Raw genomic sequence first — 26,945 nt, forward strand, 5'->3', positions numbered from 1 at the left:
GATCGCACGATAATACTAGCAATACTTCGCCCTTCGCGGCTACAAGCCCCTACCTCCCTCGGGCTACCACCCCCTCTAGTAGCCATCTCCCACCTCTCTCCAGCTACTGCCACTGCCCTCCAGGTGCTATCCCAATTCAGCATTTGGTAAATGGTCACCTCATTTCAAAAGCGGCTTCTCGCTCTCTGATCCAGGCGGGCGGTGGACAGAAAAGAAAGCACCGTAAAAGGAGTTAATTTCGTAAAGTACAAGCAAGTTTTCTTGTGTTTTAACCATGTCCTCAAATACTCAATAAAACAATCCCGGCCGTGCAACAGCAACCATCTTGATGGGCATTCCCTTTCTGCGAATAACATGCGACAAATCCACACATGGTGTTTTCAGAGTTACAGGCTTGGCTTGGACATGTTCCAACACCTCACTATCAATCCATCACCGGTGCCTTTTCCTCTCCCACGTCGAAGTCGTAACCCACCCCCTTAGGGCGTTCGTTGCCTCGGACGCGGACGCCATAGCCGACACGTTCGACCTTGGCCACCTGCTCAATCATGACGGCCTTCTTGTCCTTCCAGCCCTTGCCGGGGATGGGCGGCACGATCTGCAGCATGCTCGAGGTCTCCTGCAAATCCTCGAGGATGGTGCGTCCGCTGTCGGCCTCCTCGCCCATGAAGCCGCTGGGCATGGCGCCGGAGAGGGCCGTGACGGCGGTGGCGAAACGCATCATCTCGCCCGTCAGGTCGAAGATGCCGTAGACGTAGTCGGCGGGCGTGATGAGGATCGGCACGTCGTCGCCGAGCGCCGCCTGCATCTGGTCGGGCGTGATGAGGGTCTGCGTCTCGAGGTAGTGCGCGAACGAGACGGCCTCGACGAACTCCTCGATGCCGGGCATCGAGTACTGGTAGCGGCGCAGGCCGGCCACGTCGTCCACGATGGTCGCGAGCAGCTCCTTGATCTCCTTGGTGCGCTTCTCAATCTCGGAGCTGATGTTCTGCGGGATGGGCTCGTTGAGCTTCCGGACTCTGCCGTGATAAGTTAGTCCCGTGACCTAGGATCTGGAATTTGGTGGTGCACCGAAACACCAAACATACCTCTGCAACGAGAAGATGCTAGAAGAAAGTCAGTAAGAGCACAGGGAATTGTGAGGTGGTCGAGCCGTTCAAAGAAAACTCACATCTTCTTGCTCAAGGCCGTGACATCTCGCGAGACCTTGCCGATCTTCTGGCGGCGGTCATGATGCTGGTCTAACGAGTCCCGGAATGACTCGAACATGTCTGTGTACTCATTGCGAACCACATCCTTGGGCATGCCCGGATTGGTCTCCTTGCGGTTGCCTTTGTAGTCCCTTTTGACGCCGGCCATATCGTCGTCGTCTTGGGTTTTGAGGATGGCAGCTTCAGCCATGCTGGGCGGAATGGAAAACGCCAAGTACCGGCGACGATTTCAAGTGGGATGTATGCGCTAGTCAAACGCCCTGGTGTGTTGTTAGAGAATCACAGGTAAACAGACAAGTCGGAAGAATAACAACAACAAATGGGCCTGAAATGCTAGAGAGAAATCAAGTACTTTGACAGAATGGAAAGTCCTTTCGGTTTGTGTCGAAAATTCCAGGCCAAGTCATGTTGCGTCTTGTTGCAGCTGGACGACGTAAAGGCATCACCACTGTGCAAACAGAAAGGTGCAGGCGATGTGTACGTAAGCAGACCCCACCCAAAGGTCGGCATATGAACCGATGAAACTCCGAGCCAACTTTCCTCATGTATACTTCAAGTATGTACCTGCCGCGCGGATGCCAGATTTAAGGAGGTTTTGATAACTTGTATAAGCTGGATAACATTACCGATGAGTATGAATGCCCAATGCCACTTGATAAAGTCTGTCTCACTAACATATACCAGTAATACATACTGCCGTAATGACTGGTTTCGGGAACTAGTCGATCTCCTCACGGGATAATACAGTGCTTGCGACGGTCCAGGCCTTGAGTTGTCCAGACTCAACCAGAGGCGCGCCAGAGACAGCATCTGCCTTGTGCTGGGTCGAACAACCACACTTCCTCAATATTGGGATCGTGCCACTGGTCCTAACCAAAGACTCGTCATTCGCCATGGCCAATCTCCTCTCCACCGTCTTCTCCTCCCCGACGCTAGTCTTCACAGCCGCCTTCCTGCTGCGCGCCGTCCTGCTCGTCTACGGGCTGTGGCAAGACGCCAACTCCCCCGTCAAGTACACCGACATCGACTACCTGGTCTTCACCGACGCCGCGCGTTTCACCTTTCCTTCTTCTTCTTCTTCCTCCCCTCCCTCCTCTTTTCTGTCCGGTCTCGTCCCGCGCGGCAGCCCCTACGACCGGGAAACCTACCGCTACACCCCGCTCCTCGCGTACCTGCTCTGGCCCACGACGCCGGCGGCGGCGGCGTCGCTGCCGGGCCCGCGCGCGCTGTGGGCCTCGTGGGGCAAGGTCCTGTTCGCGGCGGCGGACCTCGCGGCCGGCTACCTGCTGGTCGCCGTGCTGCGGAGGCACCGCGGGCTGGCGCGGCCCCGCGCCCTGCGCTACGCGGGCGCCATCTGGCTGCTCAACCCCATGGTCGCCGCCATCAGCACGCGCGGCAGCTCCGAGGGCCTGCTGGGCGTGCTCGTCGCCGCGCTGCTCTGGGCCGTGCTCGAGCGCCGCGTCGTGCTCGCGGGCCTGCTGCTGGGGCTCGGCGTCCACTTCAAGATCTACCCCTTCGTCTACGCGCCGGCCATCGTGTGGTGGATGGACGCGGAGCGGATGGCGGGAAGCAGCAGCAACAACAGCAGCAGAGATACTACGATCAGCCCGCTGGCTAGGCTGCAGCGCTTCGTGACCCCCAGCGCGTCGTCCTGACCCTCGTGAGCCTGGCCACCTTCGCCGCGCTCAACCTGGCCATGTACGCCCTCTACGGCCACGACTTCCTGCAGCACACGTTTCTGCACCACGTGACGCGCATCGACCACCGCCACAACTTCAGCCCCTACAACGTGCTCCTGTACCTCGCCTCGGCCGCCGCCGGCGATTCGGGCGCGGGCGGTTTCCGGATCGAGAGCGTGGCCTTCGTGCCGCAGCTGCTCCTCAGCGTCGTGCTGATCCCGCTCGTGGGCGCCAAGAAGGACCTCGCCGCCACCATGTTGGCGCAGACCTTTGCGTTCGTGACCTTCAACAAAGTGTGCACCAGCCAGGTACGTCTCACGTCACATCATCTACTAACTTCCCCTTTCCCCTCAGGACTGTTTGCCGTTATTGATCGGGTGCAAAAAAAAACCCTAACTTGAAAAACTGCAGTATTTCCTCTGGTACATGGTCTTCCTCCCCCTGTACCTCCCCGACTCCTCCCTGACCCGCCGCCCCCGGCTCGGCCTCGCCGCGTTGGGCCTCTGGGTCGCCGCTCAGGCCGCGTGGCTGCAGCAGGGCTTCAACCTCGAGTTCCTGGGCCGGAGCACCTTCGCCCCGGGTCTGTGGCTGGCCTCGCTCGCCTTTTTCCTCGTCAACTGCTGGATCCTGGGCCTCATCATCAACGACATGGGAACTACCACCACAATTGCCACGCCAACAACAATAAGCGGCGGCAGTACTTCGAAAATTGGCGGTGGTGGTGTTAAAGGAGTGGCAGCAGCGCCGTCTCCTTCGTCGTCAATGTTGTCTTCTGCGGGTGGCAGTGGTAGTAAAAGGAGTAACTAATGAGAGAAGTGCTACAAGGATTTGTATATGTAAAAGGAATAGCATATCTCGTGTATATTAAGAACACAAAGAGCAGGGCATGTAATAAAGATCAACGACTTGGTGGTAAATCTGAAAATATTAGCCATTACTGAATAGCTGGGACGCATTGAGCAGGATAGCTGAATGGAATAGCTGGTAACTTCAAGGCCAATAGGTAGCGATGTAAGAATGAGCCACATTTACGATTACAGGCGGTTATGGCATTTAGATCAACGACTTAAATCTCCGCTGGTGATCGACAGAGACTTGCTTATTCTATGACTATAATCGCCGACTAGGCCTTTTCCCGAGGAAGATTCGACTGCTCAGCCGCCGTCGCCGTTGCTGCGGCAGCGTCCGCTTCGGTCGCGCTATGCTTCTTCTCCTTGCCCTTGCCCTTCTTGGTATCCTTGTCCTTCTTCAATGCAGCCTCGGCCACCAACTGCTCAAAGGCCATGTATTCGCCCTCCTCTTCGGGCGTTCTTTGCGCCTGTAATCAGTCCAGAGAGTCAGTAGGAAAATTCTGAATGGTAGGGGAAGTGGGAGAATAGGATGTTACGAACCTTGGAACATATCTCGGCGATCAACACCAGGGCTTCCGCGCGCTCCAGTCTCTTGGGCAGTGGTACCTTCTTGTCGTTGAGCACCGAGTCGCAGACCTCGCGCAGCACGCTCTGGATCTCGAACTTGGAGCCCCGCCACGCTGCCGTGAGGATCTTGCCCGTAACGCGCCTCTCGTACTCGGACTTCTTCTCGTCGGTCCAGTCGTCGCCACCCTCGAGCTCCATGCGGGCCATCTCCTCCATGGTCTGCTGGGCGTCGATGGCGCTGCTGATGGTGTTCCATGTGTCCTTGACCAGGGCGCCCTTGTCGCGCATGCGGCTGAAGAAGCCGCCGATGCCCAAGAACTTCTGGCTCTTAAGCAGGGCCGTGCCCTTGCTCAGGTACACCTGTCCGATGGCGTGCAGGATGTCCAGGCCGAACGACTCCATCTTGAGGTTCTCAACTTCGATGCGGATCTTCTCCTGGAAGGCCTTGGTCACGTCGGCGCCCTTGTCTGTCTCGGTCCACACGCTGATACGGTCGAGCAGCTTCTGCGCGAGCGTCTTCACGCGCTCCTCGCGCACCTTTGCGCGCTCACGCTCGTAGGCGGCCAGCTGTTCCCGTTGCTCCTTACTAAGGCCCTTCTTCTTGTCCTTCTTGCGAAGCTCCTTCTCCTCCTCCGTCTGCCCGGCTAGGTGGGTATCATCGGCAGACGGGCGGTCCATGAGCGCCGGTCGCATAGGTATGGCGTGCCGTGAGGGCGTCGACGTGCCTGAAGTGCTCGGTGACTTGGCACGCGGCGGCACAGCGGAACTCTCGGGGGCCGTTTGCGTATAGGCAGGCGGTGGCTCGGTAAACGTCTCTTTGTCGGCGGCGGCTTCGGCGGCCTTCAAGTTCGCCTTCTCGTCCTCGACCGTCACAGTCGGCGGGGCAGCAGCCGCTGGTCCCGGAGCGGCTTTCTCGTCGGTAGTGTTAGGGGTACCAGCGGCGGCAGCGGCAGCGGCACTTTCCTTCTTCGCCTCCTCGGTGCCTGGGAACTCCGAGTCGCCGGCAGCGGCGGCGGCTTCTGCTGCTTCGGCGGCCGCAGCTTCTGCCTCGGCCTCTTCGCCGGTCATGGTGATGTCCATGGTGGCGGTCAAGTCCTTCATCAAGCTGATCTCTCCGATCCAATCGACGAAGGCTTCACCGCCAAAGATGCTCGAGAAGAATTCGGCAGGGTCGACGAAACCCTCGCTGGGTTTGGACGCATCCTTGCCGTATTTGTCATATGCGGCTCGGAGATCCTTATCTGACAGTACTTGGTAGGCTTCACCGATGTTCTGGAACTTCTCGTGCGCCGTCGGGTCGTTAGGGTTCTTGTCTGCAGTGGGCGGGGCGGGTTAGCATGTTTGGTTTGCAGAGGCAGAAGAAGCATCGCATCACAGCGCTCCGAATGACGTGAAGCAGCAGGTTCAACGAGGGTTTGGGTGTGCATACCAGGATGGTGAATGATGGCGAGTTTTCGATAGGCCTTCTTGATCTCGATATCGGTCGCAGTAGGCTGGACGCCCAAGGCGTCATAGTAGGCAGTGTCGGCAACCATGGCCGTAAGTTGCTATACTGAAATCAAAGTGCTGTGTGTGTGGCCGATGATGTAAGAAGGGTAGTCTCTAGAAAAGATGGGTGCCTGCTGGGCGATAGGTAAAGAGATCAGGAGGTTCCCGGGCACGTGGAGGGAATGATAGATCTCTTTAGTGGTTTATTTCAGGATTGGGCGCGCGTGGTTTTGGGAAAGTCAGCAAAGTTGATGAATACAATCAAATTGCCCCGCCAGTGGTTGCCGCTATTTGACGACACCCCAGCCGCTACCTAATTGTTTATGTACCGATTTTTTCCCTCCTGAGGTACGTAAGACTGCCTGACTGCGCATGGGAAACCTTACTTGGCGCTGTGCTTTTTCGTCTTTGTGTCCCCGGGTGGCCTCACGGATCTGGCAACGTAAACCCAGCTGACATATTGTTGCTGCCAGCATGGCCGACTCTTCTGGTGGCTTATAGCGATGACGACAGCAGACCCAGTCTAACGACGGTTTCCAGATCTCCCCCAATGAGACGACGGTACGTTTGGACGAAGTCATGCTCGATTCCAGATCGGATTCGTGAGAGCAAATTGCCAGCTGTGTTCTGCGCTGCCTGGTTTCAACCGCCCTTTGTGAATGTTGTGCCATGTGGAAATTATTTTTGGTTGCCCAGGCACTTAAAACTCAATAATGTCGGGCGCCCCTATGAAGTGTGTATCCGGGCACTAAGCAACAACACTTGGGCACCTTCCCACTGGTTTTACCCATGTCTTGTATGTTGTTTACTGGCTTCCTGTATAATAAAGGGGCTGACACGGTCAAATGCATTAAGATCTCTTTGCCAGAAGTCTCCCATCGTCTTGGATCCCATCACTAAGAGAAAAACCCAGCACTGAGGTACTTGCTTGTGATCGAGCTGCGGGGTAGCAGATTTCCAGTCAGTGCTCTCTGATCGGAAAAGATGCCGTTCAATGTCACCCCCAAAACAACCCCCCACCTCGAGCTTCACCGACACAGACACACTACCCATTCCCCACGATATGATTGCAGGAGGAAAAACAACAACAACACCAACACCAACAAAGCGATGCACACGAAACAGTCATGGATTCAGAGTTCTTTTTTGGTATCTAATTTTGAGTTGCCGTTCAAGTCCAGGTCAAGAGTGGCGCAAGCTGCCAGCCTAGAGATCATCCCGTCCGTGACATGCAAACATACGTAGCAGTGCCCCACCTCCATGGGGGGACCCTGAGAAAGCGTTCAAGACATTTGATGGACTGGCATGCATTCGGCGCAACTAAGCTGGGCTGACATACGTTCCGGAGCAACTCCCACCTATTTGGTGCCGTTGGCCTTCATGCGCTCGAAGCACTTGCGGTAGGCCTCGTGCACCTCGGGCACCGTGTAGTTGTACTCCTTCAGCTTGTTCTCCAGCTTGGTCGTGTCGAGCATGCAGTTGCTGCGGCCGGCCTTGATCACCTTGGACTGCTCCTCCACCGAGAAGTTCTTCCACGTGAACTCGGGGCGCACGATCTCCTTGAAGAGGGAGAGGACCTCGTTGTGGCTGATGGCGCCGGGGTTGGTGAAGTTGTAGACGCCCGTGTCGTTGTGCTCGGCCATGAGGATCGAGGCGGGCAGGAGGTCCGTCAGGATCGTGTTGCTGTTGGGGATGTCGACGACGCGCTCGTACTTGCTGATCTTGGTGACGAAGTTGCGCGAGTGGAGGTCGTCAGATACGGGCATGCGCAGACGGAGGATCAGGCAGTTGGTGTAGTACTTCATGATCTGAGGAGAGGCAAAATGTTAGCACTTGTTGTAGGTAATACCAAATCAGCAAATCAATCGGGCACATACCTCCTCGACGTGTCCCTTGGTCTCCGAGTAGAAGCTGCCCTTGAAGTTGGCCAGGTCGGTCTCGAGGAAACCCTTGCCGCCGATCGGGTGCTCGTCGTCGTAGTGGTAGATGCAGCCGGTGGCGAAGACGGTGCAGTGGACGCCGGCTTGGAAGCAGCAGTCGGTCAGGTTCATGGTGCCAATGACGTTGGATCGCATCGTCGCCTCCTTGTTGTCCTCGCACCAGTCGACGTTGGGGCGGCCGGTGGAGCCGGCGCAGTTGAGGACGTGTGTGGGCTTGACCTTCTCGAGCTCGGCCTTGACGGCCTCACGGTCTTCCATGCGGACGGTGGTGGTGTAGACCTCCTTGCCCTGCTTCTTGAGCAGCTCCTCAAGGTGGCCGGCGACCCAGCCCTTGCCACCCCAGATCAGGAACTTGTTGTTGGACATGATTACGGTATTGTGTTTTGCAAAAGGAGGAAGATCAACGTGAATGGGGGTATCTTGGCAGGGAATTGGTGAATGAGTGTGAGTGTAAGAGAAAAGGCGAATGGGCTGAGCGGTGGACGGCGAACGTGTCGGGTTTACTTAAATAGAGAGGTGGGTGACCAGGGGGTGGAGGGAATGCAGTTACAATAGTACGGGGAGCAGTAACACGGTCGCCTCCATGCTGAGCTGAGACGGAAGGGATAATCGATTTTCGTATCGCTCCTTCAGCGAGAAAGGAAAGTATGTGTCGTGTAGTAGTGGTAGCTGGCGGGGTACCTACATCTCACCTGCATGTCACTTGCTGGCTTGCACTGCTATATCGACCTACCCTCGCTCCATGTCAGCGAGTAAGACCGTGACAGCCCCCACGTATGGACTTTGTTCTTTTTTTCTGGCCTTTTTCGAGGGCATCGCTACACGAGCGGGTGCTCAGCCTAATAGAACGGCTAGCAGCTAGTAACAGCAGCCTAGATGGTTCTGCCCGCGCTTGTGAACGGTTCTTCTGGCAGCCAGCATGCGGATAACAGTCCATGGAGGCAGGTAGCGACATAGACTATTTGGCTGCTAGCCGTTCTGGTGTCTGGCTGAATAATGTAAATTGGAAATGTACCTGACTGGAATCGATAGATGGTCTTGTCTTCTCCCCCTTCGCCCCCCTCGGATCAGGAGCTAGTAAAGAACGGCCAGCGATGGTCCCCTAAAGGACTGGGCGGCCCACGAACGAGACGCCGCGTGGGGCTGTCCAACACAGATTTTGGGCCAGCCCGGTCACCAGTGAGGAACACAGAGTATCACTGCTCCATTGAGTTGAGGAGTCGAGGGGCTTTGAAACGCCTCTCCCGATACAATGCAATGATCCAAGGCGATATTGTACATGCAACATAGTGTCAACTGTCTCCTGTGCCTCGAAGCCGTGGCGTCGCATGCCTCAACTGCGACAAGTAATGGATATCGGTGTAAGGATTGAACAGCAGCCTAGACTCGTGAGGGTGGACAAGGGTTATACGGCAGTTAGTTGATATCTGTTCTTTCTCGACTGGATCCATTCCTATAGACACCTTTATATAATCCAGCCCAACGGTCTGCTGCCGTCCACGTGACATGCCAACAAAACGATGCTCGCAAGGTGCTCTCTCTCAGCTGGGTCCAGCCAGGTGTGCTTTTCCCAGCCGCCCTGCATTTTAACCTCGATGCCAAACAGACCTAGAATAACCTTAGGTGCATGATAGAGCTGAACCCGCCAATGGTGAAAGGCAGACATACGAGGCTGAACTTAGTCGCATTACTTCGAGCTGGGTAGGGCTGCGTGAAGGGAAAACAGTAGACATATTTGCTCGAATATTCGTATTCCGTGTGGGTGAGCACACGAACAAGTAATACAGCACGTGTAGACATGGCAGTGGAATCATGCACGCAGCCGTTTACTCCCCAATCCCCAATCTCCTACTCCTATCAATCTGTCAACAACAGAAGCAAAGCTGGCAAAAGCTGCACACACACACACCCTTCACACCCTTTCGCACCCGCAGCGCTTAACCGAAAGTGGTAGGGAAATGACAACGGCGCAAGGGATTTGGCTATTCCAGCAGGCCCGGCTTGTCTGATTGGTCGATGACGCCAGGAGCTAGGATTTCTCCGCCTTAGGTCTCTCCTCCCCAATCTCCTGTCTCTCAATTTCTCGCCCGGCCTCACAAAAAGACCGTCGGAGTCTTCAACAAACTTCCACACGCTTTCTCTGACTGGCAAGCACACTACAAGAGCAGCCTCGCGTCAGACCTTTATCACCCCGTGCAGTTTGTCGTTGTTGTTTCTTGCCTAGAGTCACTGCTGCTATGCGCAGTATTTGATCCGTTCATTTCTCTCGTCCTCCCTCTGCTGCCGCAGTTCAACAACGCGGAGCTTTGGTGGCTTCCACGGACTGCAAAGTCTGCTTCCTTTTTTACCCCATCCCGAGGCGTCAATAGTCCACAGCCAAGATGCCTTCCATCAAGAGCATCCTCTACTACTCCTTCCATCCGGTTCAACTCCGGTCCATGATCCAATGGAAGGTCTGGCACGAGCCCGTCCACCGACGCGATACCTCCCAAGAGTCCAAGGAGCTGAAATCATGCTTCCATTACTTGAACATGACGAGTCGCAGCTTTGCCGCCGTCATTCAAGAGTTGAACCCTGACATGCTTGTTCCCATTGCCCTTTTCTACCTAGTTCTGCGTGGTCTGGACACCATCGAAGACGACATGACCATCCCCCTCGAGAAGAAAGTACCCATGCTTCGCGACTTCGACAAGTACATGAAGATTGACGGTTGGACCTTCACCGAGAATGGTCCCAACGAGAAGGACCGCGACCTGCTGGTACACTTCGACGATATCATCGTAGAGCTGAAGAAGCTCAAGAAGAACTACTACGACATCATTGAGGACATCACCATCAAGATGGGCAACGGTATGGCCGACTATGCTATCGCTGCCGAGGAAGGGAAGGGTGTCGAGACCGTGCCCCAATACGAAGAGTACTGCCACTATGTGGCAGGCTTGGTTGGCGAGGGTCTGACCCGACTCTTCGTCGCCGGCGACTGGGCTAACCCGGCCCTCCTCGAGCGCATGGAGCTTACCGAGAGCATGGGCCAGTTCCTGCAAAAGACCAACATCATCCGAGATGTGCACGAGGACTTCCTCGACAAGAGGCGCTTCTGGCCCACGGAGATCTGGAGCAAGTATGTTGACAAGTGGGAGGACCTGTTTGAGCCCGCCAACCGTCAGCAAGCTCTTTACTGCTGCTCCGAGATGGTCCTCAACGCCCTCAAGCATGCAGACGAATGCCTTTTCTACATGGCTGGCATACGCGAGCAGAGCGTGTTCAACTTCGTCGCCATACCGCAAAGCATGGCCATTGCGACCATGGACTTAATCTTCCAGAACCCTGCCATCTTCCACAGCCACATCAAGATCACCAAAGGTGATGCGTGCCAGCTCATGATCGAGTCCACACAGAACCTCAGAGTTGTCTGCGACACCTTCAGGCGGTATACGAGGAAGATTGCGAAGAAGAACGACCCAAGAGATCCTCACTTCTTGGAAATCAGTGCCGCTTGTGGCAAGATTGAGCAGTTCATCGAGACCCTCTTCCCGACTCAAGACCCCAAGAAGGCCGCGTTGGTGCAAGAGAAGCAGAATGAAGAAGCCGGTCTGGAGTTCAAGGAGAATTTAATACTAGTTGGAGGAATCTTGGGTGTTCTTTTGTTGATATCAGGACTTATGGTAAGATGATCCCTGCTTTCCTCGGCATTGTAGCACATGCTAACAACGATCCCAGATTGGTGTGGCGTGGATCGCTGGCGCACGCTTCGACCTCATGTTCAGTGGTAACCAGACCCTGTCTGCCGCGGCGCCAACAACAACCGCTTTAATCACCGGCACGCATGACGAATTATAAACGCCACCAGTTTTATACCCTCTTTGCCCTTTTCATGTACATTCCCGCCCTTATGACTACCCGACCAAAGGAGGTCCAGGTTCATGGCATTTTCACGTTAAGCTAACATCAGGGAAATGTTTGGCCGAAACACGTTTCACGAACGAAGCTACATATTATCATATTCTAATGTATCATGAGCGAGTCAGTTACGACAGCGGCTCGGACCGCGGGTCGTTGTCATTTTGTCTTTCTAAAGACTCGTCCCACCAAACACAGAACCACGCGAACGTGACAATGCCACAGTGACATTGCGGCAACGAGGAGCCTGTTTCCTATGCTTATTTTTCCCCTTGCTCTCTCAAAACAAAACCAAGCACGGATGTCAAATTACAATTCAGTCCTTTTCATGACTGTGGTTGCGCCGAGAAGTGCTGAAAGCAAACTCCATCACGAGTAGTACCGACCCTCTTCAGGGTCGTAGGCATACCGTCTTGAGCTCTCATTTTCCCAATTGAGAAGCTCAAGGCTGTGGATCGCGAACATACCCTCTCCCTTGTGATTAGTATCGTCTGTGATGTATGGATGTGTGTTTTGTTGAACGTAGTTATCTGTGCGCTCATGGTTTCGGCCTACCATTGGTCTCTGTCTGGCAATAACTTACTGTCAGCTATGAACTCGGTGTAAGCTCCGGATAAGGCTGGAAGATGGAGGAAGCCTTTAGCTTTAAATGAGACATTGTGTTCGACGCAAGGACATCGACGTATGTCAGAAGCAATACCTAATATATTTGGTTCATATACCTGTCACGTCTCTTATATTGCGTTCAATCAACTGGTAAAGCATATCGCGTGTAATATACCGGCTATGTGTATCCCGAGATCTGTGGCTTTTGCGCTCCGTCCGGCCGTTGTCGTCACTGATTTGCGTTTATCTCTTTTGTTTCGTTTGGTTTGCCAATGTTTTCCTCCTGTCCGTTCTTCCGCGTCCTCATGCGCATCAAGGGCACATATTCAGTTGGAGACACCTTATGTTTCCGAACCGCCCCCCTCTGTGAGCCGGCGTCAGCGAGTTCAGTCACTCACTTGGCGTCTTCGCATCAGTCTATGCGCTTTGCTGATCGGCAGCTTGTCGGTGTCGTCGGGGCCTCCGGGAGGCGTTCCATTGTCAATTGTCTCAGGTTGCTGGCACGTCCCCACCAAAACCGGGCGGGCTGAGCAGATTCTATCTATTACTATATACTTGGTAGGTAAATGAATGAGGAGGTGTCGACGCTATTATTAGACCAGTTGGATGGCTACATGCCAGAAATAGCCACAGGTTTCAAAAGCGGGAGAGCATAAAATATTGCGAGGTCAATTGTCACACAGGGTCACATTCAATGTAGTGGAAAGCGATTATTGTTCATGAGTTTTTGTATTCTCTCGAGTAATTAGTTTGTTTGTTCTCTACCTCGAAGCGTAATTAGATGGACGCCTCAAACTCCTCTCATGCTCTCCTGCGCGTTCAAGAGAGCGCAAGCACTTTGCTTGATGATGGAAACAACAATGGAGACATCTATGAAGCCATTGTGCCCTCCTCCGCTTGCTCTGTTCTATTGGTAATGCAAAAGACGCTCGTTGGTATGAAGGGCATATATATCTCAGCCCGCGACGGTGAATTGCAACGCTGGGTCCGAAAGTGGGAGTTCTCTTGGGACTTTTTTGTTTGATAAAAAAAGAATATGCTGGTGTGTATATAGTAACCGATCATGGGATGAAGATGACGTGGATATTACAACGTAATTGCGAAATGCATACGCAGATATATGCATCCGTGTGCCAGATTTTTTTTTTTATCGGGGCCTTAAACACAAGCCGGTAGCTAACCTGACCTACAGGTTGCCGTTGTTGGCGATGGTGTTGGTGGTGCCACGGGTGTTGGCCTTGACGGCGGCGCCGGAAGCAGTGCCGAGGGCCTTGATGCGGTCGGTGACGCCGGCGACGGTGTCGATCTTCTCGAGGGCCATCAGGTAGGCGGCGAGACCAGCAATGTGGGGAGAGGCTACGCAGATTGTTAGTACATGATCAAGTTTCTAGGCGATCGGGAGAGAGAGAGAAAGGTTAAGTGAGACATACCCATGGAAGTACCGGACAGAGTGGCAGTGTCGGTGTCAGACTTGATGCCAACGGACTGGACCTTGACACCAGGGCCGAAGACATCGACATCGGGGCCGAAGTTGGAGAAGCTGGCCTTGGCGTCGGTGAGCTGGTCGATGGCACCGACAGTGATGGCGTTGGGGGCAGAGGCGGGGAGACGTTGGCGGAGTCCTGGTTCTCGTTACCGGCAGCGACGATGGGGACGACACCGGCGGCGGCGATCTTCTCGACGGCGGTGTTGATGGCCTGGGACTTGGAACCACCGAGAGACATGTTCATGACAGCCTTGCCGGTAACACCTCGCTTCTTGGCATCGTCGGCGACGAACTGGAGACCCTGGAGGACGCCGGAGTTGCTACCGCCACCGTCGGCACCGAGGACCTTGACACCGACGATCTTGGCCTTCTTGGCGACACCGAAGGTGGCACCGGCGATGGTGCCGGAAACGTGGGATCCGTGACCGTTCTCGTCAGTGTCGACCTTGTTGACGAAGTTGGCGGCCTGCTCGGCACGGCCCTGGAACTCGGAGTGGGTGGCCAGGACACCGGTATCGACGACGTAGGCAGTGATGCCCTCGCCGGCCGAGTCGTCAAAGGTGTAGCCCTTGGCGGAGGCGTTGCTGCCGGTGGCGGCGGCGTGGGACAGGCGGACCAGGCCCGAGGGGGCGTTCATCTGGGACATGAGGGCGAAGGCCTTGACCTTGACGTCGGCCTCGATGTAGTCGCACTCGGGGCCGGCGCTGATGTCGGCGGCCATGAAGTCGTCGGCCTGGAAGGCGGCGGCGTTCCAGCCGCCCATGGAGACGCTGCGGAGCTCGGTGGAGAGCGGGTTGCCGTCGAGGCCGCGCTTGCCGATGTTGCGCTTGCGCAGCGCGCTGCTCAGCGTCATCTGGTGCGCCGACACGGCCTCCTGCGACATGCCCGGCTTGTACACCATGATGTAGGCGTTGGGGATGATGTCGGTGGCGTTGGGGTTGGAGATGGGCACGCCCATGACCACGGGGGTGTTGGCGTCGCGCTTGACGGCGCCGCCGAGCGGCGAGGCGCTGGCCACGGCCGCGAGGGCGGCGGTGATGTAGGTGGTGAATCGAGGAGCCATCGTGAAAATAGTTATGCAAAAGATACAGTGAGAGTACTTTTTCTATTTGTGCCAGACAAGTCGAAAAGGGTGAGTTTGTTTAGAAAGGTCGGTCGAAAGAGTGATAGGTTCCAAATACTTAACAATCCAGCTCCAGGCAAGGCAATGAGAAGGACAGACAGGAAAGATTTGGGCCGGGTAGGCGAAGTGAAGTAAAAAGTCGGCGAAGAATAGGAAGGTGAAGTAGAGTACGGGTTGATTGTTACGACAAGGAACAATTACACAGTAATCCTTCACGAGCTTCCAAGAAAATAATATACGGGTTCTACCGACGAAAACAAGAAGAGAAACGCTTCTGGGAGGATGGAGAAGAGAGAATGAGAGATAGAGGGATGAATCAAAGGTGAAGGCCAGTCGGGATTCAGATATAAGTATAGCGAGATATTCGAGCCGTCCGTCTAGACTCTCTGTCCCCCCTGGCCACAGAGGCGACAGTCTGGGACAAGGGAGCCGGGGGCTAGGACCCTCCCCTGCCCATCTTCGCCCACTGGACTGGACAGGGGAGGGGGACTGGGCGGAGCTAGCTGAGCCAGGAGGAGCGCGGCTGTAATTGGGAAATGGCATTCTGGTGGGAGAAAGAGTCGCATTCAGTCGGTTGGTGAAGCATGAAGTGGAATTTCCCGAACGGGGCAAAGCCAACGGCCGTGGAGCCGCAGAAGAAGCAGGGCTCCGCTGGCTGCGAATGGCCGTGGCGTGTGAGTGGCCGGCGCCAAGACTGGGCAGGGGACTGGGCAGGGGACTGGGCATGCTAGGCAGGACAAGCCTCGCAGCCCGGCGTCTGCCAAGTCAAACACAGGAGATGCAGCGGTTATCGTCCCAGGTCTATCCCCCTTTGGGCCTGGTTGTTTGGTCGCAGAGGCAGATGTGCGACAAGGCCAAGAGCGCTGGACAAGAGACGTTGTAGCAGAATAATGAGATGCGGGGGGTCCAAGCCTGGCAAATTGCCATTCTTCATGTCGTCTCTGCAGGTAGTAGTGCCGATATGACGCCCAGTCTGTCGCTGCGGCTCTCGCTATGGATGCGGGATTTGAGCCTCATGAAAATAAAGCTGCATAGGGGGCATCCTATTTCCTATTTCCATGCATGGGCCATCTTGTAACCGAGTGGCCAGCTACCGTGACATCGCCAACAGACTTATCGCGTCCTCGGCAAGTCGGTTGCGCATACCGAAAGAAAGATGGAATCGCCCATTTCTTATTTCTCATCTCTTCTAGACGCCTTCGTAGTGTTTTCTGTGTGCATGTTACAGCGGCACGAATAAATAGCAGTGGTTACGTATGTCGGCCAACAACGGAAACAAAGAACCACCGTCGTGTGACTTTGCCGAACACCAAGCCGGTGAAATCCTGCCCAAACAAAGCACCCATCCATCGCCAATGCTTGCATTCATTCCTTCCTTCGTGCCTCCCATCAGTGTGTCAACTAGCGACCCTTCTGCCTGTGCCATGGCATAATGCAGGAACAACGGGGGGTGACCTAGCGTTCGGAACACCCCCAAATCGAGCCAGTGCAGCCGCTTGTAGTAGCCAAGTCTGGGGTTCCAGAGCCGTCCAAGTCGCTAGCACCGGTGTCACCAGGTCACAAAACAAAAGTCAACGATTGATGTTCGCCTTGACAGCCCGGACAGCTGCATTTGATGGGAAAGGGGTCTTAGCTAGTGTCTGCAAGGCGAGCCGGGACGTGAGGGTAGTATCCAGCATCAAATGTTTCCTCCCCTTCTGCCCCTATCATCACGGACTGAGGAACGAACGGGCCTCCTCCAGCAGGTCAAGTTCGGTTGACGTGATTTCTTATTCTTATTTACGTATCATCGGCAAGGTACATTACTTACATACTCCCGTTGCGCACTATGTATAATTATATCCTGGTCCACGTATCCCGTGCAGGCCGAGCAAGATGAGATGAAAGTCGCACAGTTCGGGCGTGATCAATACCGCCGCCGTCAAGATACCCGCGCATCCGCAGCCCGCAACCCGCAGACACGCAGAGATGCAGACATGCAGTTCAATCTACCTCATGCGACCTGGATACCCACCGATCGTCAGGTCCGCTTGCGGTTTCCAGGTCGGCAGTTTCGGTGCATGTTCTAAAAGAAGAACGTGCAACGATTGTTCTTTCCGCCCATGACCTGGTAGGCAAGCATGCATGCGTCGCCCGGGTGTTGTGCTGTGCTGGCTGGCGGGCTCCTTTCATTTGCCCTGCTGTCGGCTCGCGAGGAGAAACCAGGTATTACGAGTCTTGAGTATTACGAGGCTCAGGGAGGGAGACGCGGTTGAACCGGGGGTCCCACAGATTGGAAACGGCGCCTGCCAGGGATGCACAGTCTCGAGAGCCAGAGGGTGTTTCAACGGCCGCTACAGCCTCTGATTGGCTGGGCGAGCGCACATTAGACGGCGCTGAAACACCGCAGTACTCGTGTGCGCTTCGTTTCAGCGTTGCTTACAGCAATACGGCGAAAACGAGGAGGAACAATATAAGTAGCAAAATGAAGGCGACCGGAGATGAGGGCTGGAAAACCATCAGATGGCTAGGCGGGAGCTAAGAGGGCTAATCAGCCGGCATGCTGCGTGACAAGAGAAACCACCCAAGAATCCAGCCCGGTTGTCGAGCTGCCGCGACGGAATAGGGTCCAACACCGAGATTTGAGGACTTCGTCGAACTCGAACACGACAAAAAATAAACCACCAAACAGGAGGTCACACCAACACATATAACACATACGACTGGTGATCTTATCATTCTAGCCCGGTAGATTGGCTTCGCATCCCTGTGCACTGCATCGGGTACGCCACAATCTGCAGGCGCTTGTTACGAACGTTGCTGCCGCGTGATCAACATCAAACAATGTCACCATCGTTTGCGTGTCAGAGGCTCAGATAAAGACCCTCCCTCCTCGCTGTATGTATTTTCGCCAAAAACAACCTAGGCTGGACGAGTGACGTACGGGATGCCTCGGAGCTGCCAAACAATTTCGACGTTAGGTTAGGCTCTTCCGGTGAAATGCGCGTGCTGCGTGACTTTGTCTTGGCTCTCGGTATATCTACCCTATCTACGGGGTATCTCGTGATATCTCCTGAGGCTCTTTCGACTTCCTTCCTCCCTGGTCTGGTACATCTGCTATGTGTCGTTCCCTGGTTTTTCCCTAGGGAACCTGGGTCCGTCCCTGGCCATCGCGTTGAGGTCAAGCAGCAAATTGCGCCACACATACATATCCTGGCCAAGGTTATTGTTTTTTTTAATGGATCGCCTGACGGGTTGTCGATAATGCAAGCTGCCGCAGCAGATCATCTCAGATTCGACTTCAGAGATATCTTGTTTTGCACAGCCAAAACGTTCCAGGGCTGCGATTCGCGCATGGAGAGATCGACGCGGGCAGCCCGCCAAGTCCGCCGGGGCTAGCTTGGTATCTAAGTCCGCTGCTCAAACACTGCCTCTTTCTAACCCATCTCGCGAGCGGCAGATTTCTCGAGGACGATCTATCTATCTTCTAGATCTAGGTAGAGGAGGGGCCACCGCACACTAGCTGGTTGCTGATCTCGGGACCTGTGTGTGAAGAACAGAGCCTCATCAGCTTCTAGGAGCACGGTAATTGGTAATATTGATTCTAGTGCTTACATGCGTGACAATCGACAATAGTATGGGCAGGAGAATGGGGACAGAAGAAAATCAAATCACGGGATATGACGGAGTGTAAATGACGAGGCTTGATTGAGCCTTGGATAGACCAGAAACTATTGACTGCCAGACTCGCGACATGGAACTTGGCAGCAAGCCTGCTGCGAACCGTTTGTTTTCGACTGAAAAACCAAGGCGCGAGAGAGAAAGAGGTTGCATCTTGGGGGAGGCAAAAGTCACGAGGCGAGCGTGTATGCATCCTATCCCATTTTCATGCACGCCAACCCAGTTTATGCATCTCGGCGGGCATCCACCAACGAACTCGTCGGGATATCGGGTGGTGCCCATAACCTACGTAATCGTCTCGTGGTTTAACCTACCTGTTCGTTCAATGTTTTCCCTCCCCATTCCTTCCTTGGAAGATATTTCTTTCCACCCAGTCAGTACTGTATGCGCACACAGGGTGGGCTGCTGTACCGCTGCCACGCATTGAAACATGACGATGGCTGAGCCGGCGGGAGGGAGAGAGAGACTAGCAACTAGGAAACGAAAAAAGATGACGGGCGGCTATGCTGGGTGGTAACCGCCGCCTCCTATCTGTGTTCGGGATCAAGCGCATAATCTCAGCTGACAAGGGACACCTGAGCTTCGTTATCGGCATTCGGAGTAGGTAAACTTGGTCTAGCCATACCAGTCCGTGACGTGAATGCTTCAAGAAAACAATGCCCGTGGCTGGCGTATCACGTTTTCATGAACGGCAGGCCTTCCAAGTGTTCATACGCAATCACACTTGATGACACACCTCGGCAGATTAAGGTACAGGTTTAACCTTAAGCTTTTGGGTCAAGTTGGGCTCTTGGATCATCCCATCTATTGTTGATTTCGTACATTTGATGTATGTACGCCGCTGCACACATACACGCACATACATATGTATTGATTGTGCCTAGGGCGCCTGCTCATGCATCTGCTCAACGTCCAATGGTTTTCTGTAGGACACAGCCATGCGTTATTGACGCTGAAATGCCATGGCCCTATCGTAATAGAGGGAAGATACCACGGACGGCTGTCGTACAGAGTTTTGATCAGAGTTGATAGCCCGCTGGGCACCTGATAGGCAAGGTAACTCAAAAGGCTGAGTGCGTATGTGTGAAAGTGAAAGAGAAAAGACAGAACGTGCGTCAAATTGCGATGAGATTACCTGATAACGTCAATGGACCAATTCAACGAGGTAGATGCCATTCTACCTGCGCCTGGGCAGCAGACAGAGAGACATACAGAGTGACCCCCAACCGTCACCGTTTACCATGCAGGACAGCGCATCACACGGGACCACACGCACACACTCACTCACAGAGCCCCCCCCCCAGCCTGGCAGACAGTGTCGCTCACTGTATAATTTTGGGTAGGTGTGAGTAAGGCTTGGAAGGGTAAGAACGGGAGACGACCGTCTTCGGTCCCATCCATGTAGATCTGTAGAGGAACGGTGGTGGTCGGCAGACGGAAAGAGAAGGAAAAAAAAAGACCAGGAGAATTAACCCAATCACGCCTTTCAGCCAGCCCTCTGTCTGTTCCGTCCAATCGCTTGAATCGCGATTCCCATGATTCAGGGTCGCAGCTTGACGGCAAGAGATTTCCGGCTGACCCCAGTGTTCTATGTGCTGAGCTGAATCGTCAAGGTCCAAAGGTCCAATCCGAAGGCGAGATTGTGGTTTTTTCTTCCTCTTTTTCGCCTGCCTCTGTCTCGCCTCTCCGGCTTAATTTACACAGCGGAACTATCATGGTAATGGCAGGTTGGTCGATAAGGTATCAGTCCCTCATTACGGTTCGAAAACAGTTGGGGTTGAACGCTTATTTTGCAATTTCCCCCTCCTCAGCTTATTGAACGAACGATAGACGGGCAGACAAGAGAGATTCCCTGACCCGGTGATCACTTGGTCCGGCCCTGTTCGTACATGGTATTAATTACCGTAGAACTAGACATAGGCAGGCGGCTTTCTCTAATTTTCTCTCTCGGGTTGTTCTCGCATGGCTAGAGGAAGGAGGCTTTTCGCAGCAAGCAATCTACTCCAATCCACCGCTCCAGTGCCAATCTGATACTTGAAATTTGCAGCGCCTGGACCGTGTGTCCCACTCGCCCATTTCCCTTCCGATCCTGTGGTTGTCACCTGCACCTGAAGACCTGGTACTGCACCTAGTACTGCACCTAGTACTGTACCGTTAATCTGCCACTGTACTGTGTTGGGCCCGTCCAGCCAGTCCAGCCCAGTCCAGCCAGTCCGGCCCAGCCCAGCCCAGCATTGACTCTGATTGTGTGTTAGCATCCGTCCCAACATCATCCCACTCTACAGTGATTCCATTCCTGCCTGCATCCTCCCCCCGTTTCCATCGCTGCCACCACCACAAACCCAAACCACCACACACCCTACCCGGACTCTTTTCTTCTGGTGACGATCAGAGGACACGCGACCAAACGCCTACTGCCCGTCTTGCCGGCGACATTCGTACATCACATCACTACTGCCGAAACCAACCTTGTTTTCCACAGTACAAACATTCGATAGCCTGGTGCTTTTGGACGGCCCGACGAACTTGTCGCTACTTCGTTTCGGCCTTGCCGAATTCCCGACCAACACAACCGGCAATCTCACGTCCGCTCCTTCTCCCTGGGTTTTCCTCCTCCCACAGCCTCAACAGAAAAAACCTCGCGTGTGTGTAATGCGCAGCGAATCGACTCACCTGTGTAATTGGCGATGATGATGGAAGGACTACGAAGTGAAGTGCCACCTCCCGCACCCAACACCAACAATGCATTCGAAGTGCAGTCTAGAGGAATGCATGCGCCGCGGGACACCTACGACGAGGAGAGGGTCGGCGAGATGGACACAGAAGGGTCCGCCACGGTCGAACTAGCCGCCATCATGACAACGTCTTCAACTCCGGTCAGCCCCGGCCCGTCCAGCCCGCCGCTGGACCAGCCAAAGCCTCAAGACTTCGTACCGCCCACGCGGCCGAGTAGCACCCCCGTTTCCCAACGCCCAGCAGGGTCAGACCGATATTCGCTGTTTGACGTGCCAGCCGGACAACCTCGAACTCGACGACTCCATGGTCGTGAGCCCCGTTGCCACATCGACGACCGACCAGCAACCGCGAATGACCCTAAACCAACTCCCGGCGGAAATCCACGAATGTATCATGGATCACCTTTTCGGATACCGCGTGTCCACAGCCTCTCCCAGTTCTCTTAGCATACCCAGCGTCAACGCTCGAAGTTGGAACACGGCATTGCGACATTCGCGCAGGAAAGAACTGTCAAATCTGGCACTGGTCATGCCTGCCTGGCGTTGGACGGTGCAGCAGCGTCTATACCGACACATCAAACTGAAGGCGACAGTACAGGGGTGCAACGAAGTCATGAGTTTCTTCACAGAACATCCCCATCTCAGGGACTACGTGAAGCACATTGAGATATGGTTCCCGGTCTTCGAGCCTAAGCCCGGCTCGGTTTTCGCATCCAACTCAGCTCTCGCCCTGCCCACCGTGTCACCTGAGGGCATATCGAGTGCACAGTACGGGTTACCCTCAGACAATGCCTGTTTGGAAGAGGTCTTCTATCTTGTGAGCACTACTTTGCCAGAAGTGCGCGTCATGACGCTGGAGGGCGGTGAGAGAAAGAAGGCACCCAGAGTTAAGTTCTCGCTGCCGTCCTGGCAGGCGAGAGAGTTGCCCGTAGTCGACACCATTCAGACCCTGATCATCAAGAGCCAGTGGAATATCATCCGGCACTACAAAGACTGGGAGTTCATCTCCGCCGCCCTACCGAATCTTGAGGAGTGGCATGGCACATACGCGAAGCCGAAGTCTAAGAGCTACCTTAGTATGGCTGGCATCTTGGAAATTCTCCACCCCAAGATCACCAAGCTCAACCTCAACTTGGAGGCGGACTACCGCAGGGAAATGACTTGCCCGCCCTACTACCTGAAAGTATGCGAGCAGCTGCACTGGTGCGAAAAGTTGGCCAAGGCTGCAAGCAACCTCGAGCATATCTCCTACACGGGCCGTGTCTGCCACAGTTTCTTCGACATGTTGGCTAAGTACTCGAATCCGCGAGACACTCGCCTGAAGACCATCGATATCACGGTCAAGAACTGCTGCCGGCAGAACGCACAGTGGAACGAATCTGGCTCAGGTATTACCGACATGCATTTCATCGGTGCATTTGAGAACCTGGTACTTGGTGGAATCCGGGCATTGGAGCGCCTCAAGTCGGTAAACCTCCTGCGCATTCGCTATGTCGATCTGGATTCGCCCGTGCCTCCGCTCAACCCTTACTTCATCGTGAAAGATGGATGGGTATCCGGTGTTTGGAGCGATAGCATTGTGGCCGAGCTCAACCGCGTCCGCCCCGATGCACGATTCGAAGCGATGGCGGAGAGTTTTGGCGAAGTTGGATACAATAAGGAGGGTCGACTCGTCATCAGCCCCGACTTTCCCAAGTCTCGAGTTCTGTCGCTCAAGCTCGCCAATTACGCCATGTTGTCCGGGGGCATCACTATAATATAGGAAGTGCCTCCTAACAACATTTGCTAGGCCTCCAATCTGCTAGGGCGTACCTACACTCACCTCAGCGAATAGCGGTTGCCCCTTGGATTCCCCCCAACATCCGCAACGATTATATGATTATGACAATTCTTGGAACATTGTTTTTCTGGGCGACCCATAAACCAAATCCCATCTCTATATAACATGGAGATGAGATGAAGGGTTTATAGGATGACCTCTGCTCTCTACTACATATGGCGTTTCACTGAAGAACCAGTATCTGTGGCTCCGTGGGTTGTTGTTTGTTTCTTGCTCGTTTTTTTTCTTTTTCCCAGGAGGCGTTTAGACGGAAAGGTTCCTTGATCTTTTTGTCATGCGCAAGATACCCCTCGGCGAGGGATGAAACCTAATACATAGGAACGGAGTTTTGTAGTTATCAGTTCATCGTGTAGCATCATCATCATCATCACATCAACATTAGGCATTAATGAGAGCGGTGTTCGGTAAGGAAGGAAAGGAAAGGGGAAGGGGGTTGATTGGTTGGTGTTGACGAATGGTCAAAAAGCGAAACAAATCAAATCAAAAGGAAATACGTTTACTTACTACTTGTTGTTCGTCTCCCGCCAGAAATGTTGATATCTCGTTGGCTCTTCTCTCTTGCTTCTTTATTTTCGTCTTGTCATGTCTTTTCGCATAGCGGGTGGGCTGGTTGGTCTTTTGCTGCTGGGCTTGGGGTGACGAGGCAGGCATCACATTATTCGATGGTTCATCTGCAGGGAGGTTCTGGTGTATTGATGACAGCTCTGACGTCGGTCAATAAAAGGAATTCGCTATAATGTTCTCGATGCACTGTATGCATGTCCCGACAGGGCACAGCAACTCTCCAACCTCTGATAATCACCATTCGAACCTAGATTAGCCCCCAGCCCCAAAACTCCATACTGGTTACCGCGAAACCAGGTCCAATCTGTAGATGCATATTATTGAAGAGCTTCAGGTACTCGCCAGTTTGGGCGAGGGGCTGTATGTCCGTCTCCACCGCCTTGGGCGGTCTTACGAGCGAATAAGGTGCGTCGGGCGATGACAAGGCTGACTGTCACTCTTCTTCTTCATTTATGGACCACGTCGAGCAATACACCCACCTCCCGCTGCACACGACTGCTGGATCTCAATGCCCTCTGACTCAAGTAAGCTGATTCCAAATGCGTTGAACTGTATGTTTCACATTTTCGTTGTACGCGCTAGCTAACGAGATTGTTGTATGCCAGGACTCGGCCGGCTTGTGAAGTCGTCCAGGAAGCTGTTTCGTAGAAAAAACAGGGGCGAGGGACAAGAGGAGGGGGCTTACCAATGGGCTCACGATTGGACTCCCCCTGATATAAAGTGGATTGACCTCGACTGCATCCGACAATGGATACACACTTGTGATCATGAGCACGGCGAAGAATGTCACCCGTCAAGCTCTCAGAAGGCAGGGCGGCCGCTTTGGCTCATTGACGTGGAGCAGGACTGTCTTGTTCCGGCAGCAGAGCACCGATACGTCGCGCTGAGCTACGTCTGGGGCGGCGTGGAGTCGGCGCAAACCACGACGGACAACATCGAGGCCATGCAAAGGCCCGGAGCTCTCGAGGAAGGGCGGTCCGGCGGTGATTTGGTCGTCCCCAGAACCATCCGGCACGCCATGGGGCTTGCCCGGCGGCTCGGGGAAAGGCACCTCTGGGTCGACCGCTTCTGCATCTGCCAAGACGACGCCTTGACGAAACACGCCCAGCTCGGGTTCATGGCGGATATATACGGAAACGCGTACCTGACCATCGTGGCCGCGAGCGAATGGGACGCCAACCACGGCCTTCGCGGGATCGAGGGTCTGACGAAACCTCGCGACCTGAGCCCACACCTGACCAAGGATCAGTACATGGAGTGTATGAACATAGACGATGCGATATGGGTGCGTCTCCATCTCGCGACTGGCTGTCTCCTACCCACCCATGGAACGACCTTAAGGAATGGTACTAACGGGGTTCCTCCCAGTCCTCCAGAGGCTGGACATTTCAAGAAAACATCTTCTCGCGGCGGAAGCTACTATTCCAGTACCAGACGGTAAGGTGGGAGTGCAGGCAGAGTGTTTGGCACGAATCGACCGGTGTCAGCGGCCGAGTACCAGGACATGTAACCACGGGCGATTGGGGATGGCACAGAGACGAAAGCGGAAACACCAACGTGCACGAACTGAAAGGCCTCTCAAAGTATGAATTGCTGCGGCAGTATTCCCACCTGGTGGAGAGCTACGTACGTAAACATGTCTCTACTTCCCCGGTAAGGCATAAGAAAAGACGGGATAGGGGACGGCATATGTTTTCCCGTTATACTCGGCCGCTAACACTGGACGCCTAGAATACGCGGGACTTGGCATACCCAGAAGACGGCCTGCAGGCATATCTCGGAGTCATCCAGCGGTTCTCCGAGGCGGTCCCCGGGGGTTTCTTCTGGGGCCTGCCGGTTTCCGACTTCCACCGGGCTCTGCTGTGGCAGCCCCGGGAGACGCTCGTGAGAAGGCTGTCCCGACGCCGGGAAGCGGGCTTGTACGAACTTCCCAGTTGGAGCTGGGTGGGATGGCGCGGCAACGTCAACATGATGAAATGTCTGCCGGCGAAAGGAAGGCCGACCCTCGTGCCCTTGTGTGTATGGGGTGTCACAAACAAGAGCCGGACGATCGGCCCCCTGGCCGTCCACGCAGAACCGGGCGACGCCCACGCAAGCCTGCACGAGGACCCTTTCCTCCACGCCAAGGCCCCCGTAGCCCGGGCATGGCTCGGGGGGCCTACGAACGAGAGTCAGTTCTTTGAGCTGGAAGAGGCCAACTTCAGGAGTGCTTTTGATGACATCCAGATTGGCAAAGATGGGGTTGGCAGGAACGGGTATTTGCAATCGAGAGAGCTTGTCGGTATTTTTTCATCTTCGGACCCAATGGGAACGACCAGATGCGGCTTCCTGATTCTATCAGCAGGCGTGCGCAGTCGTTTGTTCGCGCGAGACGAGTGCGAGTTCCTCGCCATTTCCACCAGCCTGGATGCTCAGAACACCCCGCAGTATCACAACGTGCTCTGGATTGGGAGGAAAGATGGCATTGTGTACCGGAAGGGCTTGGGTTACATAATGGCGGATGCGTGGGATAACTTGAATCCCAAGAGGGAAGATATTGTGCTGGGATGAGATGGTTATCTGCAGCATGTCAATGTACTGCGCATCGTCACTGGCATTAAGACAAAGTTCACATGGTATTGGCGGGCTACATATACGTAAAATGGATATATTTAAAGATAGTATGATAGTATACCGGAATCAAAACTTGACTCCCTGTGCTACATATATTCGTCCTTGTCTGGTGTAAAACAGTAGAACTTCAAAAGCCCCAATGCGATCTTGAATTTCGTGTGTGCAGTATCGAGCGTCTCGATTGCACGCAGGCATACTGTGGCATACAATTGTCATATCCATGCCGGTCAGCCATTTAGAAAGCAGCCACGTCTTCGGACCGCCTAGCCCTGAATTGCAAATGGCCCGCTAGTGCAGCGTAAACATAGCAGCACCCAACGGTCTGCTGGGCGCCATGTTGTCTCGCATGGACCCGACGATAGGCTGAACACAAGACGCTGCAGCCAAGAATAGCGCCGCCGCTGCCGCGCTGTGTCCGTCGAGCGCCGCAAAGCTTACACGACGCCGCCAGAGAGGGTGCTGCATACGTTGATTGAGCTTGTCGCGCGCGGCGGCCAAGAAGCTGACAGCTAAGTCTCCCTCCTTGGGACCCTTGCTTCCCATGAACGAGAATCGCAACAAACTTTCAGCCAGCCGGCCACCAATATTCCAGCCGCCGCAGACGCAGTACGAAATGACCCCAATACTTCTGCCCCGAGGGGAGCGGGCGCCACCTGCTCGTAAGCAGCAAGACAACATAACG

General features: G+C 54.5%; 9 protein-coding genes across 9 annotated transcripts; 4 read left to right on the top strand and 5 right to left on the bottom strand.

Annotated features, from left to right (window-relative positions):
• Positions 1 to 424: 424 nt before the first annotated feature.
• PG998_011737 (translin-associated X) lies at positions 425 to 1,401 on the bottom strand (the record flags this gene model as incomplete). The annotated part of the gene is made up of 3 exons (XM_066878553.1): positions 425 to 1,019; positions 1,089 to 1,106; positions 1,172 to 1,401. The coding sequence occupies 3 exons, from the start codon at positions 1,399 to 1,401 to the stop codon at positions 425 to 427; spliced, it is 843 nt and encodes a 280-aa protein (XP_066727607.1).
• A 703-nt stretch (positions 1,402 to 2,104) lies between these two features.
• On the top strand, positions 2,105 to 3,697 carry PG998_011738 (glycosyltransferase family 50 protein; the record flags this gene model as incomplete). Its single annotated transcript, XM_066878554.1, is given in 3 exon segments — positions 2,105 to 2,842; positions 2,854 to 3,198; positions 3,302 to 3,697. 3 exon segments carry the CDS (start codon positions 2,105 to 2,107, stop codon positions 3,695 to 3,697), a joined length of 1,479 nt encoding a protein of 492 aa, XP_066727608.1.
• A 316-nt stretch (positions 3,698 to 4,013) lies between these two features.
• Positions 4,014 to 5,843, bottom strand: PG998_011739 (DnaJ domain-containing protein; the record flags this gene model as incomplete). Its single annotated transcript, XM_066878555.1, has 3 exons — positions 4,014 to 4,208; positions 4,282 to 5,621; positions 5,738 to 5,843. The coding sequence occupies 3 exons, from the start codon at positions 5,841 to 5,843 to the stop codon at positions 4,014 to 4,016; spliced, it is 1,641 nt and encodes a 546-aa protein (XP_066727609.1).
• A 1,311-nt stretch (positions 5,844 to 7,154) lies between these two features.
• On the bottom strand, positions 7,155 to 8,102 carry PG998_011740 (NAD(P)-binding protein; the record flags this gene model as incomplete). Its single annotated transcript, XM_066878556.1, has 2 exons — positions 7,155 to 7,604; positions 7,674 to 8,102. The coding sequence occupies 2 exons, from the start codon at positions 8,100 to 8,102 to the stop codon at positions 7,155 to 7,157; spliced, it is 879 nt and encodes a 292-aa protein (XP_066727610.1).
• Positions 8,103 to 10,117: 2,015 nt separating this feature from the next.
• On the top strand, positions 10,118 to 11,576 carry PG998_011741 (sterigmatocystin biosynthesis monooxygenase stcW; the record flags this gene model as incomplete). Its single annotated transcript, XM_066878557.1, has 2 exons — positions 10,118 to 11,401; positions 11,457 to 11,576. 2 exons carry the CDS (start codon positions 10,118 to 10,120, stop codon positions 11,574 to 11,576), a joined length of 1,404 nt encoding a protein of 467 aa, XP_066727611.1.
• Positions 11,577 to 13,428: 1,852 nt separating this feature from the next.
• On the bottom strand, positions 13,429 to 14,791 carry PG998_011742 (subtilisin-like protein; the record flags this gene model as incomplete). The annotated part of the gene is given in 3 exon segments (XM_066878558.1): positions 13,429 to 13,598; positions 13,673 to 13,864; positions 13,879 to 14,791. The coding sequence occupies 3 exon segments, from the start codon at positions 14,789 to 14,791 to the stop codon at positions 13,429 to 13,431; spliced, it is 1,275 nt and encodes a 424-aa protein (XP_066727612.1).
• A 6,410-nt stretch (positions 14,792 to 21,201) lies between these two features.
• PG998_011743 (uncharacterized protein) lies at positions 21,202 to 23,008 on the top strand (the record flags this gene model as incomplete). The annotated part of the gene is given in 2 exon segments (XM_066878559.1): positions 21,202 to 21,471; positions 21,491 to 23,008. 2 exon segments carry the CDS (start codon positions 21,202 to 21,204, stop codon positions 23,006 to 23,008), a joined length of 1,788 nt encoding a protein of 595 aa, XP_066727613.1.
• Positions 23,009 to 24,158: 1,150 nt separating this feature from the next.
• Positions 24,159 to 26,200, top strand: PG998_011744 (uncharacterized protein; the record flags this gene model as incomplete). The annotated part of the gene is made up of 4 exons (XM_066878560.1): positions 24,159 to 24,174; positions 24,256 to 24,935; positions 25,019 to 25,276; positions 25,382 to 26,200. The coding sequence occupies 4 exons, from the start codon at positions 24,159 to 24,161 to the stop codon at positions 26,198 to 26,200; spliced, it is 1,773 nt and encodes a 590-aa protein (XP_066727614.1).
• A 351-nt stretch (positions 26,201 to 26,551) lies between these two features.
• PG998_011745 (uncharacterized protein) lies at positions 26,552 to 26,941 on the bottom strand (the record flags this gene model as incomplete). Its single annotated transcript, XM_066878561.1, has 1 exon — positions 26,552 to 26,941. The coding sequence occupies one exon, from the start codon at positions 26,939 to 26,941 to the stop codon at positions 26,552 to 26,554; it is 390 nt and encodes a 129-aa protein (XP_066727615.1).
• Positions 26,942 to 26,945: the final 4 nt, after the last annotated feature.

The sequence above is a fragment of the Apiospora kogelbergensis genome, assembly GCF_038363985.1.
Source record: "Apiospora kogelbergensis strain CBS 113332 chromosome Unknown utg000007l_segment0_segment0, whole genome shotgun sequence".
Classification (NCBI taxonomy): Eukaryota; Fungi; Ascomycota; class Sordariomycetes; order Amphisphaeriales; family Apiosporaceae; genus Apiospora; species Apiospora kogelbergensis.